This window comes from Gorilla gorilla, chromosome 5, assembly GCF_029281585.2.
Source record: "Gorilla gorilla gorilla isolate KB3781 chromosome 5, NHGRI_mGorGor1-v2.1_pri, whole genome shotgun sequence".
NCBI lineage: Eukaryota > Metazoa > Chordata > Mammalia > Primates > Hominidae > Gorilla > Gorilla gorilla.
Window position 1 is genome coordinate 179,283,723 of NC_073229.2, and position 23,011 is coordinate 179,306,733.

The following is a 23,011-nucleotide window of genomic DNA, read 5'->3' on the forward strand; positions in this document are numbered from 1 at the left end:
CTCCGTCTTAAAAAAATTTATTTTCATTGTTTATTGTTCATCTCTCTCCACTTTAGTATAAGCTCCATGAGAGCAGGGATACTTCTTTGGATGGGGGTCTGTTTTGTTTATTGCTGTATCCCCAGGGCTTAGAACAGTGTCTAGCAAAGAGTTGTTATTCAGTGAACATTTATTGCCTTAATCAGTGAAAATGTATCCTCCCTGGGAAGCCTGATGATGTAGCAGAAGCAAACTAATGTAAATGCTAAATATCGTTGAACTCCTATACTTTATCTTAAAAATGTAAATTTTATACTTTACTTATATATATATATATATATATATATTTTTTTTTTTTTTTGAAATGGAGTCTTGCTGTGTCACCCAGGCTGGAGTGCAGTGGTGCCTTCTCGGCTCACTGCAACCTCTGCCTCTCAGGTTCAAGTGATTCTTGTGCCTCAGGCTCCTGAGTAGCTGGGATTACAGGTGTGTGCCACCACACCCAGCTAATATTTGTATTTTTTTGTAGAGATGGGGTTTCACTGTGTTGGCCAGGCTGGTCTCAAACTCCTAATCTCAAGTGATCCTCCTGCCTCAGCCTCCCAAAGTGTTGGGATTACAGGCGTGAGCCACCGTGCCCTGCCATGATACATATTTCTTTATTATGGACATAATATTTAAATTACTTAGCATTAAATAAAATCAGAGCTTCAGGAAGATGCCCCTTGGTTATTCTGTGGCCTTGAGTGTCTCCTCTGCTCTCCCTTTGTCTTGGTGGCCATGCCCCACCCCCACAGCCATTGGGAGGCATACTCTAAGTTATAATTATTATTGAAGACAATTACCATGAAGCTTAAAGTATCAAGAAAACAAAATTCTCATTTGCGTAATGTTCTTTATAAGGCAGTAGACTGGGATAACTAAATTTTAACCATAAAGCTCCTTGGGTAACTTAGAAGTTTAGTTTTTCATTTTATTCTTACCTCTTCATCCCCAGCCATGGAAACCTTTGTTACCTAGAGAAAAAAAATACCCTTAGAGAAGGATGTTTAAGATGTTTGATTTGTGAAAGGGGCATAGATTGATCAGAACCACAACCACCCTTTATTTATTTAAATTTAATTTTAATTTTTTTGAGATGGAGTCTCGCTTTGTCACCCAGGCTGGAGTGCAGTGGCGTGATCTCATCTCACTACAACCTCCGCCTTCCAGGTTCATGCAATTCTCCTGTCTCAGCCTCCCAAGTAGCTGGGACTACAGGTGCCCGCCACCACGCCTGGCTAATTTTTGTATTTTTGGTAGAGATGGGGTTTCACCATGTTGGCCAGGCTGGACTCAAACTCCTGACCTCAGGTGATCCACCTGCCTCGGACTCCCAAATTGCTGGGATTACAGGCGTGAGCCACCGGGCCTGGCCAAACCACTCTTTTGAAAGGGAATCCTGAAAGTTAAATTGTACTAAAAAAAAAAAAAAAAAAAGAAAAGGAATAATTTCAGATTAAGAAGTACAAAATAATTTAAAATTATTATTTTATTTTTTAAAAAGACAACATCTTACTATATTGCCCAGGCTGGTCTCAAACTCCTGGGCTCAAGGGATCCTTCCATCTTGGCCTCCCAAAGTGCTCCGAATACAGGCATGAGCCACTGCATTAAAATGGCCTGGTGTGGTGGCTTGCACTTATAATCCCAGCGCTTTGGGAGGCCAAGGCAGGAGGATTCAACTCCTTGAGCCCAGGAGTTGAAAATCAGCCTGGGCAACATAGTGAGACCCTGTCTTTACAAACAATAAAATAAAAAAATTAGCAGGCATGGTGGTGCAAGCCTATAGTCCCAGCTACTTGGGAGGCTGAGACAGGAGGATCACTTGAGCCCTGGCATTTGAGGTTAGAGTGAGCCGTGATCACACCACTGTACTCCAGCCTGCGTGATAGAGCAAGACCCTGGCAATCAGTTGATCAATTGATGTTAAAAAATGATCGAAAATATCCAGGTTTGATTCCTACCTTTGCCTCTTAGTGATCTTGGCCAAATTATTTATCCCCTGGAGGCTGAAGTTATTTTCTGTAAAACAGGGATGATTATGCAACCTGTGAGGATTCTTGTGCCTGGGGTATCCCGGCACACAGCAGCATTAAGAAAGGACTGGTCAGGCGTGGTGGCTCACGCCTGTAATCTATGGGAGGCTGAGGTGGGCGGCTCACCTGAGGTCAGGAGTTTGAGACCAGCCTGGCCAACATGGTGAAACCCTATCTCTACTACAAATACAAAAATTAGCTGGATGTGACGGTGTGTGCCTGTAATCCCAGAGGCTAAGGCCTGAGAATTGCTTGAACCTGGCAGGCAGAGGTTGCAGTGAGCTGAGATCGCACCAGTGCACTCCAGCCTGGGTGACAGAGAGAGACTGCCATCTCAGAAAAAAAGAATGGATTAGGCCCTTCCCCCTCCATCCATGTTTCATCTACTTTGGATATGAAAAAATGTTAAATTTCTATAAATTAGCAAATTTAAACTATACCAACTAGTATATATATATTGTTTTTTTCCTGAAAGTTTCTATAAAGTTGTTAGCTAAAATCTTATCAGGTTTGTTGTGAATACTCATATGAATTAAGGAAAATTTCGGCAATGATTGGTTAATTTACCTGCAGCCCTCAGGGAGAATCTACATTGTAGCCTTAAGACATACATGTCTAAAAATGACTCTCAAACAAGGCAAAAACCCTTGTTGAAGTAGAATAGTTACACATTTTATGAAGGTGGGGAAAGCACCCATTTAGATGAGGGGAAAAATATGTGGTTTAAGCCCCGTTCATTTTTTAACTTAAATGAAACAGTGCATAATGAAGAAATGTTTTGCCAAGAATAACTTGGTACAATGACCATGGTAGATTTTGGTTACAGAATGTGATTGGGGTTTAGGAGGACGGTATCTGCTTCTGATTTACTGAAGCTCGGGCCTTTTACATCCATGCAGGTTTCCATAGTCAGCAAGAAGCTGTGTGGTTGCAGTCTGAGATTCCAGCGCATGATTCTGTTTAAGGTTTGATGTAAACCTTGGGAAGTGCTTACCCAGGCCTAGGCTTGCTCTTTGTGGAGTGGCTCAAGCTCAGAAAGGTTAAAAACGGAGGTTATTTAAAAGTCACACCCACAATTTTGAATCTCATGTTTATAAAAGTTATAAAAGAGGGCCATTTAAAAGACATGCTAACAGCTTTAGGTCTTTTGAATCTTTGTTCTGGTAGTCACCAGAACAGGACCACGAAGTTTATAGAGGCCAGGATGTTGGACAAGTTTTAGCTGAGACTTGAAGCAGACGGGGGAGAAAGGGCAGAGTGGGACTGAACATTTGATATATTAAAAAAAAAAAATACATGTTTCAAAGAGCCGTGGTGAGAATGTGTAAAATGCCTTTGAATAATTTCTAAAAGAAAAATAAGGAAAATATTTCATCTTATCCAGGATTATTTTATTTTAGACAATATTGATTCTGTAATTTAAAAAATTAAAAAACAAAATTTTTATTGGGGAGCCCCTGAACCAGAATAGGTTCAGAGAAGCTCCTTGATTTTGTAATTTTGCTTGAAAGCGTGTGTGTGTTTAAATTCCCTGAAATATTTTCAGTTTCTGCAATGGCTCACATATAGCCGGGCCACTGAATTTACTTGACATTCCAAAAACATACCAGTAATATTTGTGGGATTGCCGGTTTCACCATCTCTCTCATAAACTTAATGCTGTTAAAGTTGTCATATTCTCTCTCTTCCCCCTGCAGACGGAGTCATGCTTTGTCGCCCAGGCTGGAATGCAGTGGCGCCATCTCGGCTCGCTGCAACCTCCGCCTCCTGGGCTCAAGCAATTCTCCTGTCTCAGCCTCCCGAGTAGCTGGAACTACAGTCGTGTGCCACCACGCCTGACTAATTTATAGTAAAGGCAGGGTTTCACCATGTTGATCGGGCTGGTCTCGAACTCCTGACCTCAGGTGATCCACCCACCTCGGCCTTCCAAAGTGCTGGGATTACAGGCATGAGCCACTGTGCCTGGCCTTTCATATCTCTCTTACTGATTCTCCAAATGTTTCATGGTTTATAATCTCTCTCCCTCCAGGCACCAGCTGATGAGCTCCTTTGGGAAGGGATGGTGTCATCTCTCACACTTCTGTCCCTCATGGTGTCCAGCACAGCGCTCCGTGTATAGGAGAGTCTCCAAACATTCATGTCGAATTGTTGAGTGGAACTTTAAAATTTCACTTCATTTCCCCAAGTTTCTGCCAATACTTTGAACATTTTCTTCCTGGGCCAACACTGCCTCCCACACTGACGCTGAGCTGTTGGCTACTGTGGACTCCTTTCCCAGAGGGTGTTCCAAAGTGTCCTGAGGTTGATGGTCGTGCCGTGGTGTTTCTGGGAACAGTGGGTAGGGGAGGGTGTAAGGGGATGGGCAGGGGCCTGTCCAAGATTCCCTTAGCTTCCCCTCCCTCAGCCTGCCTTTTCCCTCTTACCTCCTCCTCTCTCCAAACTTTGTCCCTGACCCTGGTGCTCGGGACCTGCACCCCCTTCACACCTTTCCCTGAAGGAGCTGGGGTCTTTCTCCATGTATTCTCTTGTGGATTCGGTCCTTCAGGGATCCAGCAAGTGGTTATGGAGCACCGTGTCTTTGAACAAGCCATTTTCTGTTCCCTGGAGTTCCTTTCTTTCCTTTCCTTTATTTTTCTTTTTTCTTTTTCTTTCTTTTTTTTTTTTTTTTTTTTTTGAGACGGAGTCTTGCTGTGTTGCCCGGGATGGAGTGCAGTGGCGTGATCTCGACTCACTGCAACCTTTGCCTCCTGGATTCAAGTGGTTCTCCTGTCTCAGCCTCCTGAGTAGCTGGAATTACAGGCGCCCGCCACCACACCCCGCTAATTTTTGTATTTTTTTAGTGGAGAAGGGGTTTCACCATGTTGGGCAGGCTGGTCTCAAACTCCTGACCTCAGGTGATCCGCCTGCCTTGGCCACTCAGTGTGTTGCGATTACAGGCGTGAGCCACCGCGCACGGCCTTCTCTTTCCTTTCTTCATCTAATCGAATCCTGCTCATCCTCCAAGACCCACTTGTTGGGTTATCTTCCTTATTGGGTTGTTCCCAACTTTCCTACCAAGAAGTTGAATGTCCAGTGAATGTGTTTTTTTTTTTTTTTTAATTTGTGCAGTGCAAAAGGATGAAGCCCATGGACCTAATCTGTGGTGTCCAGATTGCTCATTAATGATGGGCCATCTTTAAAAAAAAAAAAATCTGGTACTTACTGTCTGTATCTGAAGTGTTTGCCTTGGACAATGACTTCCCTTCCCTTCCATTCCTTTCCCTTTCCCTTTCCCTTTTTTTTTTTTTTTTTTGACGGAGTCTCGCTTTGTTGCTCAGGCTGGAGTGCAGTGGCGCGATCTCGGCTCACTACAACCTCCGCCTCCTGGGTTTAAGAGATTCTCCTGCTCCAGCCTCCCGAGTAGCTGGGATTACAGGTGCCTGCCACCACGCCCGGCTAATTTTTGTATTTTTAGTAGAGACAGGGTTTCACTGTGTTGGCCAGGCTGGTCTCAGACTCCTGACTTCATGTGATCCACCAGCCTCAGCCTCCCAAAGTCCTGGGATTACAGGCGTGAGCCACTGCACCTGGCCCTGACTCTTCTTTTCTTTTTTTTTTTTGAGTGAGAGTCTCTTCTTCACTCAGGCTGGAGTGCAGTGATGCAATCTCCACTCACTGTAACCTCTTCCTCCCAGGTTCAAGTGATTCTCATGCCTCAGCCTCCCGAATAGCTGGGATTACAGGCATGAGCCACTGTGACCGGCTAATTTTTGTATTTTTGGTAGAGATGGGTATCACCACGTTGGCCAGGCTGGTCTCAAACTCCTGTCCTCAAGTGATCTGCCTGCCTTGGCCTTCCAAAATGTTGGGATTACAGGCGTGAGCCACCACGTCCGGCCAACAATGACTTTTCGAATGTTTTGGGACTTGTCGGAGCTTGGCTCTCCTTGGATTTTCTTAGAGTGGATGTACCATTCTGGCAAAACTACCTCTTGTGGTTTTATAAGTCAGTTTTTAAAACATTTCTTTTTTAATCGTGACTCAAGAAGACATAATTTTACTTCACAACCCAGTATATGGACAAACACACAAGCACACACAAGAATTTAGTTTCATGAAACAAATTTTACTCTTACTGGGATTCACTCGTCTATTTTCCGTTCTGCTAGTCTCTCTTCTGTCTCTTCTATTCATTTAAAAATACTGGTGTCAATTCATCGAATGGATTTCATGACCCAACAATGGGCCACGACCCACGGCTTGATCAGCCTTCTGTAAGCCATGCTGCAGATGTTGGGATGTTTTCTAAAACAGGTGTGAGTGCGGAGATCCTCCTTGTGATAAATTGACTTACTAAGGTGATGAACTGGACAAAAAGCTGAGCTATTGTCTCTGTGGAATTTATGACTTTCCCCCTTGTTGAATACCAGCCATGCTTGTCAGCGGAGATCCTGCTCGGAGGGCATTCCTTGCCGCAGATGGGTCTATCCATTCATCTGTTAATATGCATTTGGAAGGAGTCCTGCTGAATTCAAAGACGCCCAGAGAGGCCCAACAATGGAAGCTTAGCTTCTGAGGCCCTTCACAGCAGCTTGCTTTCTGCTCACTTTATTTGTAAGGATTACTCTTCCTAAGCATTATTCCTATGGGGACCAGATATTCCTTTTGCCTGCCTCTTTATATAAATTGGGTTCAAGTCTTCCTGTGATTAGAAATGAGCTCCTTCAAGTCTTGGTATTCAATTCATGCATTCTGAGTGTAGTTCATTGACTCAGGATGAGAGAAACAGATTCTGGCAGTATTTACAGAGTTTATTAGTAAGTTTGGATCCCTGGTAGAGGTGAATGCTTTTGTTTTAGATTTTTAGGCACATTTGTCCTGAGTTTTAATATTTTCAGTGATAGAGACAATAATAAAACTTCAGGGCAGGATTTCTCAGCTTTGGAACTATTGACATATTAGGCCAGATAATTAATTATTTGTTGTGGCGAACTGTCCTGTATGTTGTATGGGGTTCAGTAGTATCCCCCTAGCCTTAACCCACTAGGTGACAGTAGCAGACCCCAGTTGTGACAACCAAAAATATTCCCAGACATGCCAAATGTCCCTTGGGGGACAAAATCACCGTAGTTGAGAATGACTGCTTTAAGGTTGTACCAGTTCAATGCGCATTCAGGTTATTTTCTTACATTTTCTAACGTGAGTTATCTACTAATGAGAGTGTATGGCTTGTGTCACTGGTTTTCTTTACATTTGATAGACTGCTTGTAAATTAGGTAGTTTTATATGCTGTAATAATTTGGGGGAATTGATCAAAATGAAATGCTAAAACCTAGAAGATTCTAAATTTATCTATATATAATATTTAATTTAATAATAGGTAATGAAAGATCTGAAATGACAGTTTTAATAAGATCTAATATCATAATATACAAAATCAGACTTAAAGCTAAAATTTAATAATACTTTGTGTTGCATTATTGAATAATGAGTAGGTAATGACAGACCTGAAACAGCAGTTATTATGAGATCTGATATCATAACATACAAAATTAGACTTATAACTACAAATTAATAATAGTACTCTGTTGCATTTCCCAGTATTTTAGATGGTTTCACATATATTTCCACACTTGATTCTCAGTCTGTGAGGTAGTAGTGCAGATATTTTTATCCTCAAATTGCAAATGAGGAAAAAGAAATTCAGAAAGCTTGAACAGTTTGCCCAAAGTCTCACATGCTGTTTGAGAGACAGAAGCAGGGCTTAACCCGAGTTCGCTGACACAAACCAGACTAGAATTTACGGAGACTCCTCTCCTTAGTGGTTAAAGCTGTCCCCGACCCTCCCCAAATAAAGAAAACCAAGTAGATATTGTTATGGTTAATGATGGCCAGCCCTTTTGTTATCTGGCTCTTGTCACTATCTGAAGTATTTGTCTGGGACTAGGATGAGGGTCCTAGTTTAGTATAAAAATCTCTCTGGAGCGACGTGAAGCCTGTTGGTATCTCCTGGTAGTAGCACTTGCGCTTCCTCTCACAGTCTTGGCCAGCTGTAGATCTCCTTTTTTGCAGTGGCTCCGTTCTGTTTGCTGTCCCTGATCCAGCCCCCGCCCTCCTCGCAGGCCTCTGCTCAGCACCATCTGCCCACCCGGAGGGTTTCCTCCTATTCCCCTTCAGTTGCTCCATCTGGGCAGCCAGCTCAGGGCCTCAGTCCAGAGACAAAGCAGAGGCAGACGATTCTAGTTTTCTTTGCTGTAAATGCCACACTACATGGAACTAGAGAATCTGGGAATCTGACTCATCCAATCAAGCCCAGGCTAAAGGCAAATGAAGAAAAGGTAAATCTCGAATTTCCTCCTGAAAGCTGTTTTTCCCCGGGACTCAGTAGATGACAGTGGCTGTTGGGATTGTGATGGCATACTTAGGACATTCCTCCACATTGCTGCACACTTCTGGTGTGGTTATTGATCACACTTTTAAAAAAGAAAAACTTCCACTCTTGGTAATTTTAGCTTAAAAAGCTACAGAGCATACTCATGTGAATGGGGACTGGGAGAGAATGGAGAATGGGAGGTAGGATTTTGGGGATTGGGAGGGAATGGAGAATGGATGGTAGGATTTTTTTTTTTGTTCTAGGTCCATGTCATTGTGATAAGTTTTTTAAAATTCCAATATTTATTATAATTGTCCCGTAAATAAAAAATAATTATAAAAAAGTTTGTACACAGCATAAAATGTTTGCTAAGTATACACATTCTTGGTGCCACATTATTCCAGAGTGACTTCACTTAAATTACGTCTCTACCAGCCCTGGGCCTTGCCACATGTTGTTATACTTCATACCTCTTCCTGCAGGTTAGAATACCTTCACAGGGGTTGCTGCAGGTGACTATACCTATACATACTTTTGCTATTTGTAAACACCAGGCCCTTTTAAAGTACTTTTTTTTTTTTTGAAGAGTTTACATGAATGAAATCTGTTGTTTTTTAAATTTTTTTCAGCCCCCTTTCTATTAACTAAAATAGTTTTTAAACTTGAATATCATAAAATTCCTTTAGTAAAGGAGTCAGGGGGCCAGAGGTTACTAACATTTGCCTTAAATATTCCCTTGCTTCCAGACAAAAATCATAGCTGAAGCATGACAAAAAAATATCTGTTCAATTTGTCAATTCCTCAGGGACAATAATTACTTAGCTTCCCTCAGGGAGTATCCTTCCTGTCAATAAATTTCTCATAAATATTGGATAAATTCTTCCTCCTACTGTTTAAGGCTGTTTTTTTTTTTTTCTTCCCTGCCAGGATTGACCCAACATTGCACATTTGGTCAGCATTATGCATATGTGAAAATGCACTTTGTTCTATATTTCTGTCACTCTCTGTTTGCTTTTCTCTATCTTAATTATGGAAATGTATCCTCGTGAGTTGATACACCAGTCTTTCTGTCATACCCAGTAAGGAGGATTCCTGCCCTTGGTCTGGGGTCCGCATCAACTGTGTAGCACAGGAATTGCTGTCATTTGGTCCCACAGGTGTCTGTTGAGTGCTTATATGAGCCTCCAGGTGCTAGGCCTTGAGTGCACAGCATCCAGTAGAGGATGGGGGTCTCCTGTGTTTTTAGAAATATCCCATGAAATAAAAAAATTAAGCTATTTAATTGCAAAAGTAGTAAGATGAGCTTAGGTTCTAACCTGCCGCTGGGGCAGAAACTTCCACCTGGGAGTGATTCTACGGCTTTGAATTCTGGCCTCTTTGTGTGTCTGTGAGCGGCTGACACAGTCGGCCACTCAGTTGCAGTTTTGTCTGCTGGTTTTGGCGAGCTCAGGGCCTGTGCTGTGTGTGCTGCAGCTAGGGAGGGCTGACAAAGAGAGGTGGTTGAGGAGTGAGCGGCCGGGAGCCTTTCGCCTCCAGTGTCATCGCTGGACCTTGGTCTTTACAAAAGGAAACAAATGAAGGCTCACTCTGATCCATTCACTGTGGCAGTCTGAGTGGCAGCAGCCAGGAGCTTCTCTGGCCATTTGTAGTTCCCTCAGTTAAAAAATGAAAGGGTAGCTAAGGTTCAACAGCTCAGGCTTTGAACTTTATTTATTTGTTTATGTATTATTATCATCATCATTTTTGAGACAGAGTTGACAGTCTTGCTGTGTCTGTCACCCAGGCTGGAGTCCAGTGGCTTAATCTCAGCTCACTGCAACCTCTGCCTCCCAATTCAAGCAATTCTCCCACCTCAGCCTCCGAAGTAGCTGGGATTACAGGTGTGTGCCACCACACTCGGCTAATTTTTTTGTAGATTTAGTGGAGATGGAGTTTCACCATTTTGGCCAGGCTGGTCTCGAACTCCTGGGCTTAAGTGCTCCATCTGCCTCGGATTCCCAAAGTGCTGGGATTACAGGCTTGAGCCACCATGCCCAGCCAGGTTTTGAAATATTTTTCTCTTTTGAGACTGAGTTTTGCTCTTGTTGCCCAGGCTGGAGTGCAATGGCACAATCTCGGCTCACCGCAACCTCTGCCTCTGGCGTTTAAGCGATTCTCTTGCCTCAGCCTCCTGAGTAGCTGGGATTACAGGCATGCGCCACCATGCCTGGCTAATTTTATAGTTTTAGTAGAGACGGGGTTTCTCCATGTTGATCAGGCTGGTCTCGAACTCCCGACCTCAGGTGATCTGCCCCGCCTCGGCCTCCCAAAGTGCTGGGATTACAGGCGTGAGCCACCACACCCAGCTGGTTTTGGACTTTTAAAAGGTGGGGTTCTTGTGGTCCAGCCCCATGTGTGAGATGGGGCCAGCTTCTAGTGGCAAGTCTAGCAGTTGCTATCCCCTTTTTAGATGTGTGGCACAGCTGCCTACTAAAAGGTAGGGTGCCGGCAGCATAGCAGGCACCTTCTCAGTCCTCATTAATTAGAGGCTGAGCTATTGGATTTCCTGCCAATGGCCAAGTGGAAAATCTATTTGACTTTTTTTTTTTTTTTTTAATTTAAAATGTATCTGCGTGGATAGACTCAGGCAGGAGATTTGTCTTTGTCTTTGTTAGAGGAACCTAGCTCCAGTGTCTTGCTTCTCCTCTCACTAACTGTAAAAGTCACCACTGAGGCCGGGTGCGGTGCCTCAGGCTTGTAATCCCAGAACTTTGGGAGGCCGAGGCAGGTGGATCACCTGAGAGTTCGAGACCAGCCTGGCTAACATGGTGAAACCCCGTCTCTACTAAAAATGCAAAAATTAGCTGGGTGTGGTGGCAGGCACTTGTAATCCCAGATGCTCAGGAAGCTGAGGCAGGGGAATCACTTGAACCCGGGAGGCACAGATTGCAGTGAGTCAAGATTGTACCGCTGTACTCCAGCCTGGGTAACAGAGTGAGACTCTGTCTCAAAAAAAAAAAATAAAAGGTGCCATTGAACCCTCCTAAGAAGATATACAGTAGCCAATAAGCACATGAAAAAGATGGCTCAATATCACTTATCATTAGAGAAATGCAAATGAAACCCATAATGAAATACTGCCTATGTCCATTAGGATAACTACTGTCGAAAAACAGAAAATAACAAGCATGGGTGAGGATGTGGAGGAATTGGAACTCTGCCGCACTGTTGGTGAGCATGTAAAATGGTGCAGCTGTTGCGGAAAACAGTATGGCAGTTCCATAAAGAATTAAAAATAGGGCTGGGCGCGGTGGCTCACGCCTGTTATCCCAGCACTTTGGGAGGCTGAGGTGAGTGGATCACTTGAGGCCGGAAGTTCGAGACCAGCCTGGCCAACACGGTGAAGCCCTGTCTCTACTAAAAACAGAAAAATTATCTGGTGTAATGGTGTGCACCTATAATCACAGCTACTTGAGAGACTGAGGCAGGGGAATCACTTGGACCTGGGAGGCGGAGGTTGCAGTGAGCCCAGATTGTGCCACTGCACTCCAGCCTGGATGACAGAGCAAGACTCTGTCTCCAAAAAAAGAGAAAAAAAAAGAATTACAAATAGAATAACCTAAGTGGTGTGCTTATGACAATAAATAGTTTATTTTCTAAAAATAAAATAAAAATAGAATAACCTAATGCTATTGCATTTCCACTTCTGGGTATATATCCTGAAGAATTGAAAGCAGGGTCTGGAAGAGCTAGTTAAACACCCATGGTCATAGCAGCGTTATTCATAATAGCCAAGAGGTGGAAGCAACCCAAGTGTCTCTCCATGGGATGAATGAATAAACAAAATGTGGCATGCACATGTAATAGAATGCTATTCAGCCTTAACAAGGAAGGAAATTCTGACATCTGCTACCACGTGGATGAAACTTGAGGGCATTATACTAAGTGAAATAAGCCACTTGCAAAAAGACAAATACTTTCACTTATATGCGGTATCTAGAGTCCTCAAATTCATAGAGGCAGAAAGTAGAGTGACAGTTGCCAGGGGCTGTGGGACCAGGGAATTGCTGTTTAATGGGTGCAGAGTTTCTGTTCTGCAAGATGGAAAAAGTTCTGAAGATGGGTGTCGGTGACGGTTGTACAACAGTGTACTTACTGCTGCCCTGTACATTTAAAAATGGGTAAGATGGGCCAGGCGCGGTGGCTCACGCCTGTAATCCCAGCGCTTTGGGAGGCTGAGGTGGGCAGATCACCTGAGGTCGGGAGTTCGAGAACAGTCTGACCAACATGGAGAAACCCTGTCTCTACTAAAAATACAAAATTAGCTGGGTGTGGTGGTGCGTGCCTGTAATCCCAGTTACTCAGGAGGCTGAGGCAGGAGAATCGCTTGAACCCAGTAGGTGGAGGTTGCAGTGAGCCGAGATTGTGCCACTGCACTCCCGCCTGGGCAAGAAGAACAAAACTCTGTCTCAAATAAATGAATAAATAAATAAATAAATAAATAAATAAATAAATAAAGGGTAAGATGAAAAATGTTATGTTATCCATGTTTGACCACAATTACAAATAAACTTTTTTTTTTTTTTTAAAAAAGGAACAAAAAGTCACTATTAAGGCCTCACCCCTCTGCTTCCCGTGTCTGTGGCTTCGTGTCCAGCAGTGAGCACGGCCAGAGGGGAGCCTCCCCATCTCAGCCAGTCCTCCTCCCTTTCAGAAGCCCTGCCTTATCCCTCAGAGGGGGACCTCTTGCCCCTGCTAACATGTGCTTGAAAAAGCCTTTAATCTCATTTATGAGGTCAACCTCTACAAGCTAAATTATTTCAACCGAGGACTATTCACTGTGATGTTATATTTTGGGCTTTGTTTTTACTGCTTGGTCAAATAGAGAACAAGGGCCCCCTCTCGTCACACAGCCCGACGCTCCTGCAGCCCTGTGAGACTGAGAGTTGTTTTCCTGGTCGTGGTGACAGATGAGCCACGCATGACTCACTGGAGCGGTCTCCCCTGAAACAAAGGCATGCATTTGACTGCAGACTGGGTGTTGAGTTGGTGGCCTTTGCAAGACTGGGTGGGCAGTTCTGGCTTCAAATGACCCTGATGAATCACACGGTTCACAGACATTTCATTTATTACCTTGACAGTGACCCTGGACACCAGTTGCTTCTTCATATCATTTGTGTTAAAGCTTCCTTTTGACTTTGTGGGAGCTTGGAGTACAACGCTTCACAGAGTTTTCTTGCGTTTCTGTTTTTCAGGCTCACTTCGTGGACTCACTTTGCGTGCTTGTGAAATGTGCTGTGTTGCTCCCGAGACCATGTAAAGCCTACTGACCACTAACCTCCCTCAGAGCAGAAACTAGACTTCAGGTAAACCCAACCCTTGTGCCTGGGGGGTCATGTCAAGTTGCATGACTGTGATTAAGGTAATAAGTAAAGGTTTAATTATTTGGGCTGGCGATTTTGGTTTTAAAATATTTGATAATTACCACCAAAGAAAAGTCAATCCATTTAACTTCTGTTTCGTGGCTACACATTCTTAGATATAAAAGAATTAAAAAGCCTACTAAATATAGCTGGAGATCTCACCAGAAGAGCATCACCTCCAACTGACCTAAAATAGTGATATACTGGTTTGAGTGAGAAACTAGCTGGGCATGGCGGCATGTGCCTGTAGTTCCAGCTACTTGGGAGGCTGAGGCAGGAGAATCCCTTGAGCCCAGGGGTTTGAAACCAGCCTAGGCAACATAGCAAGATCCCACCTCAAAAAAATTATTTCAGAATCAAAAGAGATGGTTTCTTCTTTCCTCCCTTCCTCCCTCCCTCCCTCTCCCCCTTTTCACTTTGAGTTTGGCTTAACTAATAGACTCCTTGAGCAAACTGGGGTTTTTACAAGGAAGTAAGAGTCTAATATTAAATTTTTCTGATGCCTGTATTCTAAGTCAGCTTCATACGTATTTCTCTCATCATATTCTAAAGTGAAGCTACCTGAAGTCTTTAGAAAAGCTCTAGAGATTAGTTTTATTAAAATGTTTTTCTTTCCCAAATGAGAGCTCTTATTTTTTCCCCCATTTTTCATCTCAGCCTCATTTTTGAGGACTTCCAGGCCTTTTTCTTTTGTGGTATTCCTAGAGCCCCAACAGAGCTTGGTACCTGGTGTCATGTTATAAAAATGTGGTAGTTTTTGAGCAAAAATCTCTCAAAATACTGTGGAGAGATTTTAGCTCTACCAGTAGTTTATGTATAATGAAAATGTATCTCTCTGATCACTGAGATCTGTGTATTTAGACTGACAGAATAAAGATACTTTCCCTACTTTTTCTCTTCAAGAATCATTAGTTTGGTCAGGTGTGGTGGCTCACACCTGTGATGCTAGCACTTTGGGAGGCCGAGGCAAGAGGATCTCTTGAGCCCAGGAGTTCAAGACCAGCCTGGAGCAACAGAGTGAGACCCCATATCTTAAAAAAAAAAAAAAAAAAAAAAAAGCCCGAGCTTGAGAATGGTAGCACGTGCCTATAGTCCCAGCTACTTGGGAAGCTAAGGCAGGAGGATCACTTGAGCCTAGGAAGTCGAGGCTGCAGTGAGCTGTGACTGCAGCACTGCACTCCAGCCTGGATGATAACAGTGAGACCCTGTCTCAAAAAAAAAAGCAAAAAAAAAATCATTCAAAGTCTCTCAACACCAAGCCTGAAGCAGATCTTTCTCATAAGCTGATTTTTATGCCTGTTCGGCTTCTAAATTAATATTGTATAATGAATAATGTCTTTAAAATAATTAGCAGACAGGTGTGCAGTGCTGTCTCTCTAGCTGATGAGCAGCCTTGCAAAATAAGGAGAGCCTGTTCTACTGACTGACTCTTGTCCCTACTCCTCTGAGTCCTTCCAGGCACTGAAGTTGCTGTGTAATATGCAGGGTATTCTTTTTAGAAAGTTCTGTCATAATGGAATGTAATTTAGGCCACGGTCTTACTGATGCAACTGTTCTTAATTTAGGTTAAAATGGGCAACTCCGACAGTCAGTACACCCTTCAAGGATCTAAAAATCATAGCAATACTATTACTGGTGCTAAGCAAATTCCTTGCTCCCTGAAAATACGTGGCATTCATACAAAAGAGGAAAAGTCATTGCATGGATGGGGTCACGGAAGCAGCGGAGCAGGTTACAAGTCCAGGTCCCTGGCCCGAAGCTGCCTTTCTCACTTTAAGAGTAACCAGCCTTACGCATCGAGACTCGGTGGCCCCACATGCAAGGTCTCCAGAGGTGTTGCCTACTCCACGCACAGGACAAATGCCCCAGGGAAGGATTTCCAGGGCATCAATGCTGCTTTCTCAACTGAGAACGGCTTCCACTCTGTTGGCCACGAGCCGGCAGATAACCACGTCACCTCCAGAGACTGCAACGGACACCTTCTCAACTGCTACGGAAGGAATGAGAGCATTGCCTCCACCCCACCGGGTGAAGACCGCAAGAGCCCCCGAGTGCTGATCAAAACGCTGGGGAAGCTGGATGGGTGTTTAAGGGTCGAGTTCCACAATGGTGGCAACCCCAGCAAAGTGCCTGCAGAGGACTGCAGTGAGCCGGTGCAGCTGCTGAGGTACTCACCTACCTTAGCATCGGAAACCTCCCCTGTGCCTGAAGCCAGGAGAGAGTCCAGCGCCGATTCCCTGCCCAGCCATCGCCCCTCTCCCACGGACTCTCGCCTGCGGTCCAGCAAAGGCAGCTCCCTGAGTTCTGAGTCATCCTGGTACGACTCCCCTTGGGGCAATGCTGGAGAGCTGAGCGAGGCTGAGGGCTCCTTCCTGGCCCCCGGCATGCCTGACCCCAGCCTCCATGCCAGCTTCCCACCTGGCGATGCCAAAAAGCCTTTCAACCAAAGCTCTTCCCTCTCCTCCCTCCGGGAACTGTACAAAGATGCCAACCTGGGGAGCCTCTCCCCCTCAGGTATCCGCCTTTCTGATGAATACATGGGCACGCATGCCAGCCTGAGCAACCGTGTCTCTTTTGCTTCTGACATTGATGTGCCCTCCAGGGTGGCACACAGGGACCCCGTCCAGTACAGTTCCTTCACTCTCCCCTGTCGGAAGCCCAAAGCCTTAGTTGAGGATACTGCGAAGAAGGACTCCCTCAAAGCCAGGATGCGACGGATCAGTGACTGGACGGGAAGCCTCTCAAGGAAGAAAAGGAAACTCCAGGTGAGCGTACCTTAGAGCAGAGGGAAGGGTCCCCACAGTTTCCCCACCTGGAGAAGGGGAAGGTTAGTAGAAGCCACCATAGAGTGTTGTCGGGGTGCTTAAGTGATCTGGCAAAAGTGAAGAGTTCAGTGGAAAGCCTGGCTCATCTCATTTTCAGGTGTGGGCTTGTTTTCTCTTTTGCTTCAGATATTTTCACTTTTAGCCCACAACTTTAATCTTCCCATGTCTTAGTCAGCTTGGGCTGCAAACAAAATACCACAGACTTGGTTTAATCAACAGACATCTATTTCTCATAATTCTGGAGGCTGGAAGTCAGAGGTCAGAGTGCCAGTGTGGTCCGATTCTGGGGAGGGCTCTCTTCCTGGCTGCAGACGGCCGCCTTCTCACTGTGTCCTCACACGGCAGAGAGAGCAGGAGGTCTAGGCTCTTTTCCTCTTCTTATAAGGACCCTAATCCCATCATGGGGACTCTACCCTCATGACCCCCTCTAAACCAATTACCTCTCAAAGATGTCAGTTAAATATCATCCACTGGTAGTTAAGGCCTCAACATGGATTTTGGGGAGGGGGGAAACAAATGTTCAGTCAATAGGATTCTGGTTCTGTGCATGTGCCTGCACTCTTCCATGCACTCCACAGGCCTAATCTTAAGACTTGGCCATAGCCGGTGTGGCAGCTCATGCCTGTCATCCCAGCACTTGGGGATGCCAAAGCAGACAGATCACTTGAGGCCAGGAGTTTGAGACCAGCCTGGCCAACATGGTGAAACCCTGTCTGTACCCAAAATACAAAAATTAGCCTGGCGTGGTGGCGGGTGCCTGTAATCCCAGCTACTCAGGAGGCTGAGGCAGGAGAATCGCTTGAACCTGGGAGGCAGAGGTTACAGTGAGCTGAGATCACACCTGGGCAACAGAGAGAGACTCTGTCTTTAAAAAAAAAAAAAAAAAAAAAAGTAAGTACAGAGTTGGAGAGAATTCCTGAAAGAATTGGTTATCTGAGAATTTTACTAGACCTCATTCTTACAGTCCAAATAAAACAGATGAGATTGTCATTATTTTTGGTTGAATAGGCTTGTTGAACTTGATATTACTCTGATGAAATTAAAATTTCTATGCTTAAGTTGGTACATCAAAAAAAAAAGTTGATGATATATCTACATGTGTAATCTTTTTCTTTTTTCTTTTTTTTGAGACAGAGTATCGCTCTGTTGCCCAGGCTGGAGTGCAATGGTGCGATCTTGGCTCACTGCAACCTCTGCCTCCCGTGTCCAAGCGATTCTGCTGCCTCAGCCTCCTGAGTAGCTGGCATTACAGGCGTGCACCACCATGCCTGGCTAATTTTTGTATTTTAGTAGAGACAGGGTTTCACCATGTTGGCCAGGCTGGTCTGGAACTCCTGACCTCAGGTGATCCACCTGCCTCGGCCTCCCAACATGCTGGGATTACAAGCGTGAGCCACCACATCCGGCCTATATGTGTAATCTTAACCTCCTCATGGAGATAGCTAATGGCATCCTAAAAATATCTTGTACCTAAGTGCATGTAATAGAAAAATATATATACTGATAAAACTGATAAAATAAGAACGATGAATATACTTCTGTATCATGGCATGTAAAGTTTTACTGGGGGAGCAAAGTGGCTTATCCACCAGGAAGAAAAGTGATAGTTTGCCTTTTTAGGTAATTAGTGGCAATTGCTAGATTTTCAGTTTGTTGTTGTTTTGTTATTTGTTTTTATTTTTGATTATTTATATAGGGGAGAAGCTTCTTTTTAAATTACTCTGTATAAGTCATGGAGTTGAAGGGAATTTGTGTGGGCAGTTAGTCTCTAGCAGAATTGCATCCTAGATAGACATAAAATTATAAAATTATATAGAGATTTAGGGGTGGAAAATAATATAACTTTTTTGAGTAGATTGCTTCAGATTTATGAAGTTTGACTTTCGTTACTTCCTTCTGATGTATATAGCGTGTCTGCCTCCACCACCCCCTCCTGTGCTGGGCTTCGGTTCTCCCTCCTCTTCCTTCACACAGAGGTGAAGAACAGATGATCAGCATCCTGTTTTCAGGACCTCTTCATATCCCTGAATATATTGTAGTAATTTGTATAGTGATTTTACTCCTGGATCATCACTTTTTCAGACTAAACCACAAAATAGTAGAGATTTCCTTGACTTTTTTCTCTCAGCTCCCGTTTCCTAAACAACTGATCCCCACTGAGCATAATGGGAGACGCAGCTTCTGCTTACTTGAGGGCTGCAGTCCCAGGTGGACAATGTCCACGCCTTTTTGATTCAAGTGTTAGGGTGCCCACCTGTGTTCAGCTGTCATCCGCTGTGTCCCCTAATTGGTGGTGGCATCGAGCCAATGATTCTGCATCTCTTATGTGCATCTCTTATGTGCACTGAGTGTGTTGCTCATCTGTGTATGTGGCCTGGCTTACACGCGGCTCTAGTGAGCTGCATTCAGTGTCAGTTCCCACTTGGTTCAGATGTAGACCAGTGGCTGCTGTGTATGAATCATTCTATCACGGGTAAGTATCCCTCCTTGCCTCTCCTGTCAAGTGACCCTCCTTGCCTCTCCTACCCACGGGAACTGGGTCTCCTTCAATTCTGCATTGTCCAAAAACTTAACTCCGAATTGTGTGCCTGTAGAGTTAAAAACAAACCGGTTAGGGCTGGGTGTGGTGGCTCACGCCTGTCATCCCAGCACTTTGGGAGGCTGAGGCGGGCGGATCACTGGAGGTCAGGAGTTTGAGACCAACCTGGCCAACTTGGTGAAATCCCATCTCTAATGAAAATTAGCTGGGCATGCTGGCATGTGCCTGTTAGTCCCACTACTTGGGAGGCAGAGGCAGGAGAATCGCTTGAACCTGGGAGGTAGAGGTTGCAGTGAGCTGAGATCACGCCAGTGCACTCCAGCCTGGGCAACAGAGTGAGACTCCATCTCAACAACAACAACAAAACAGCAACAACAACAACAAAACAACAACAACAAAAAACTGGTTAGAATCAAGGAATTAGAATTTTATTATTTATTTTATTTTATTTATTTTTTGAGATGGAGTCTCTCTGTTAAAAAAAAGTACCTTCTTAGCAAATTTTAAGCATAGAATATAGTATTATTAACTGTAGTCACCATAATTTACCTTAGAGCTCCAGAACTTATTCCTCCTGCAAAACTGAAGCTTTGTACCCTTTGAGCAGCATCTTCCCATTTCCCTCTCCTGCCCCTGGCAACCACCATTGTACTCTCTGCTTCAATGAGTTGGACTATTTCAGATTCCACGTATAAGTGGAATCTTGCAGTGCATGTCTTTCTGTAGAGTGACATCTCTTGAGTTTTTACTTTTTTTTTTTTTTTTTGAGATGGAGTCTCACTCTTTTTTCCCAGGCTGTAGTGCAATGGCGCCATGTCGGCTCACTCAAGCGATTCTCCTGCCTCAGCGTCCTGAGTAGCTGATCCGGATTACAGGACTGTGCCACCACCCCCAGCTGATTTTGTATTTTTAGTAGAGACGGGGTTTCTCCATGTTGGTCAGGCTGGTCTCGAACTCCCGACCTCAGGTGATCCACCCTCCTCGGCCTCCCAAAGTGCTGGGATAACAGGCATGAGCCACCTGGCTTGAGTTTTTACTCTTGAGTCTTTACTCATCTCCACTCTGCTGTACTTCCCTAGTCATCAAGTTACATTAGCCCTTGTTTCTGATTATTCGATTTGATGGAAGTGAAGTCATTTGTATGGAAATGGAAATCGTATGATTTGTGTGTGTGTATATATATATGTATAGCAGGCACCTTAGTTTCATCTGCATAACAGATGATAAGAATTCTAGCTGAACCTATTTAAAGACATTCTATATTTTTTAAAGGCTCTTTTTTATTAGCCTGAAAATTAGTGACTGGCTATTAGGATTCTAGATAAAAAGATTTGGAAATTTATTAGAGACTGGGAGAGTTCATACCTATGTATAAGAATAAGTTATAAATGCTAAAATGCATCCCCCCACCCCCCCACCCCCATTTCTGAAAAAGAAAACTCCTTGCTTTGCTATGGTTAAACATTTAAAAGTTGGCACTGTAACTTGAGAAGCAGTGTCAAGAGTGTGTGTAGGTCACACTTAACTTTGGGACTTCTGTGCCTTTCTGTGGCAGAGTTGGGCTTGTTTTGAAGCATATTCCGTCATAGCTCTTGCAGGGTATCAGAGGTAATTCCAGTGTTTTTGGGTGATGAGTCAGAGGGACATATTTATAACTGAGATAATGTTAATACTAGCTAGACGAGAAGTGTTTCTTCATCTTTTAGGAGTTTTTTGTTTTTTGTTTTGTTTTTCTTTTGAGACAGAGTCTCGCTCTGTCGCCCAGGCTGGAGTGCAGTGGCGTGATCTCTACTCACTGCAACCTCCGCCTCCCGGGTTCAAGCGATTCTCCTGCCTCAGCATCCCAAGTAGCTGGGACTACAGGCATGTGCCGCCGCACCTGGCTAATTTTTCGTATTTTTTGTAGAGACAGGGTTTCACCGTGTTAGCCAGGATGGTCTCGATCTCCTGATCTCATGATCCGCCCACCTCGGCCTCCCAAAGTGCTGGGATTACAGGCGTGAGCCACCGAGCCCAGCCAGGAGTTTTTGAAAAGCAACAAATTGACAATTAAAAAAAAAAACTGTATTTCTAAAGTTTCCTGTCCAAGTGACTCACAACAGCTGGTTTATTTGCTCTGTTATGCATAAGCATCAGTATATAAATAAATATGACTGGAGATGCAGTGTAAACAGTGGCAAATCATATTTCTATTTGTAATATCTGCTTGGGGCGCAGTTGTTCATGGCTCCTGGGTATTTGGAAGTACTCTCCAGTTGTGTGATTATTCTCTTATAAAACAGCAAGTAATTGCAACTTGATTTTTGGATGAAATTTCTGAAAAGGAAACCTCTCTATACAATGTAATATTCAAAATAAGGCCTTTAGTCAATGGTCCTTGACCCAGTTTTCCATCATTTTTATTTTAATGCATAAGAAAATATAATCGAAAGCCCACTAGCAGCTGAGTAGTCTTGAGTGTGCTTGGCGTCTCTGCAGAGTTATCTTCATTTAAACCATAAATGTTGAATGTCAGTGCCTTTTGAGTCAGAAGTTAAGCTCACTTTATGCTGAAAATTTTAATTACTGCCATTTACCAGTGAAAAGCCTGTATGCAAATTATTTTTCTTCAGTGACTAGACTTCTAATCCAGATATTAGAGAAATGTCTTCATGTTTTCAGCTCTGTGCATGGCCAGCTTGATGTTCAATGCACCTGGTCCTCACAGGGAGCAACATTATTATATAAGTATGAATTGTATTTAGAGCTACCTGTGTTTGATTTTTGTGTTGGAGTAAATACTGCAGTTAAGAATCATGTCTTTGATATCTCCAGTACCTAGAATAAAATAGGTACTCAAATGAAAGGATGTGAATGAATAAATGGGTATATTTTTTCATGAAAGTAATTGTCTAAGTAAGAAATATTAATTATGAAAAAAACTGGCTGGGCACGGTGGCTTATGCCTGTAATCCCAGCACTTTGGGAGGCTGAGGTGGGCGGATCACCTGAGGTTGGGAGTTTGAGACCAGCCTGACCAACATGAAGAAACCGTGTCTCTACTAAAAATACAAAATTAGCCGGGTGTGGTGGCGCATGCCTGTAATCCCAGATACTTGGGAGGCCGAGGCAGGAGAGTCACTTGAACCCAGGAGGCAGAGGTTGCAGTGAGCCAAGATTGCGCCATTGCACTCCAGCCTGGGCAATGAGAGCGAAACTCCATCTCAAAAAAAAAAAAAAAAAAAGAAAAACAAAAAAGCTATAGTTACTAGCCAGTACCCTTCATAGATAAGGAATCCTAAGTGTATTATTATTATTATTATTTTTGAGATGGAGTTTCGCTCTTGTTGCCCAGGCTAGAGTGCAATGGCGTGATCTCGGTTCACAGCAACCTCTGCCTTCCAGGTTCAGGTGATTCTCCTGCCTCAGCCACCTGAGTAGCTGGGATTACAGGTGCTCACCGCCAGGCCTGGCTAATTTTTGTATTTTTAGTAGAGACGGGTTCACCACGTTGGCCAGGCTGGTTTTGAACTCCTGGCCTCAGGTGATCCACCTGCCTCGGCCTCTCAAAGTGCTAGAATTACAAGCATGAGCCACCTCGCCATCTATTATTTTTACTATATGAACTGGGAAAATAAGATACTAGAGACCTCAAAGTCTAGAAGTCTAGACCTGGGCACTTGGCCAGAAGCTGGGGACTATAGGGAGAGGAAGAGAAGTTTTTGGGTTTTGCATAACAATACTGAGTCCCTATCTTCCCCACCCTACCCTGGTACTAGTAATTTTCTAATTTACCTTTCAAATGATCCAGGGAAAAAATAAATTGCAAGAATATGAATTCTTTCCTGGAAGATACT

General features: G+C 43.9%; 1 protein-coding gene across 6 annotated transcripts in view; it reads left to right on the top strand.

The window, feature by feature from the left end:
• The window catches only part of TIAM2 (TIAM Rac1 associated GEF 2), a 268,214-nt gene that overhangs the window by 121,676 nt on the left and 123,527 nt on the right, over nucleotides 1-23,011 (top strand). For 4 of the 6 annotated variants that reach the window (XM_055391088.2, XM_055391086.2, XM_063707972.1 and 1 more), the window contains 2 exons: nucleotides 13,644-13,754; nucleotides 15,377-16,576. In XM_055391088.2, the coding sequence (XP_055247063.1) occupies nucleotides 15,383-16,576 (1,194 nt within the window). In that variant the 5' untranslated portion in view covers nucleotides 13,644-13,754; nucleotides 15,377-15,382. Of the gene's footprint in view, nucleotides 1-8,108; nucleotides 8,375-13,643; nucleotides 13,755-15,376; nucleotides 16,577-23,011 lie in introns of those variants that run through there. The other 2 variants (XM_055391085.2, XM_063707973.1) reach the window with 1 other exon arrangement.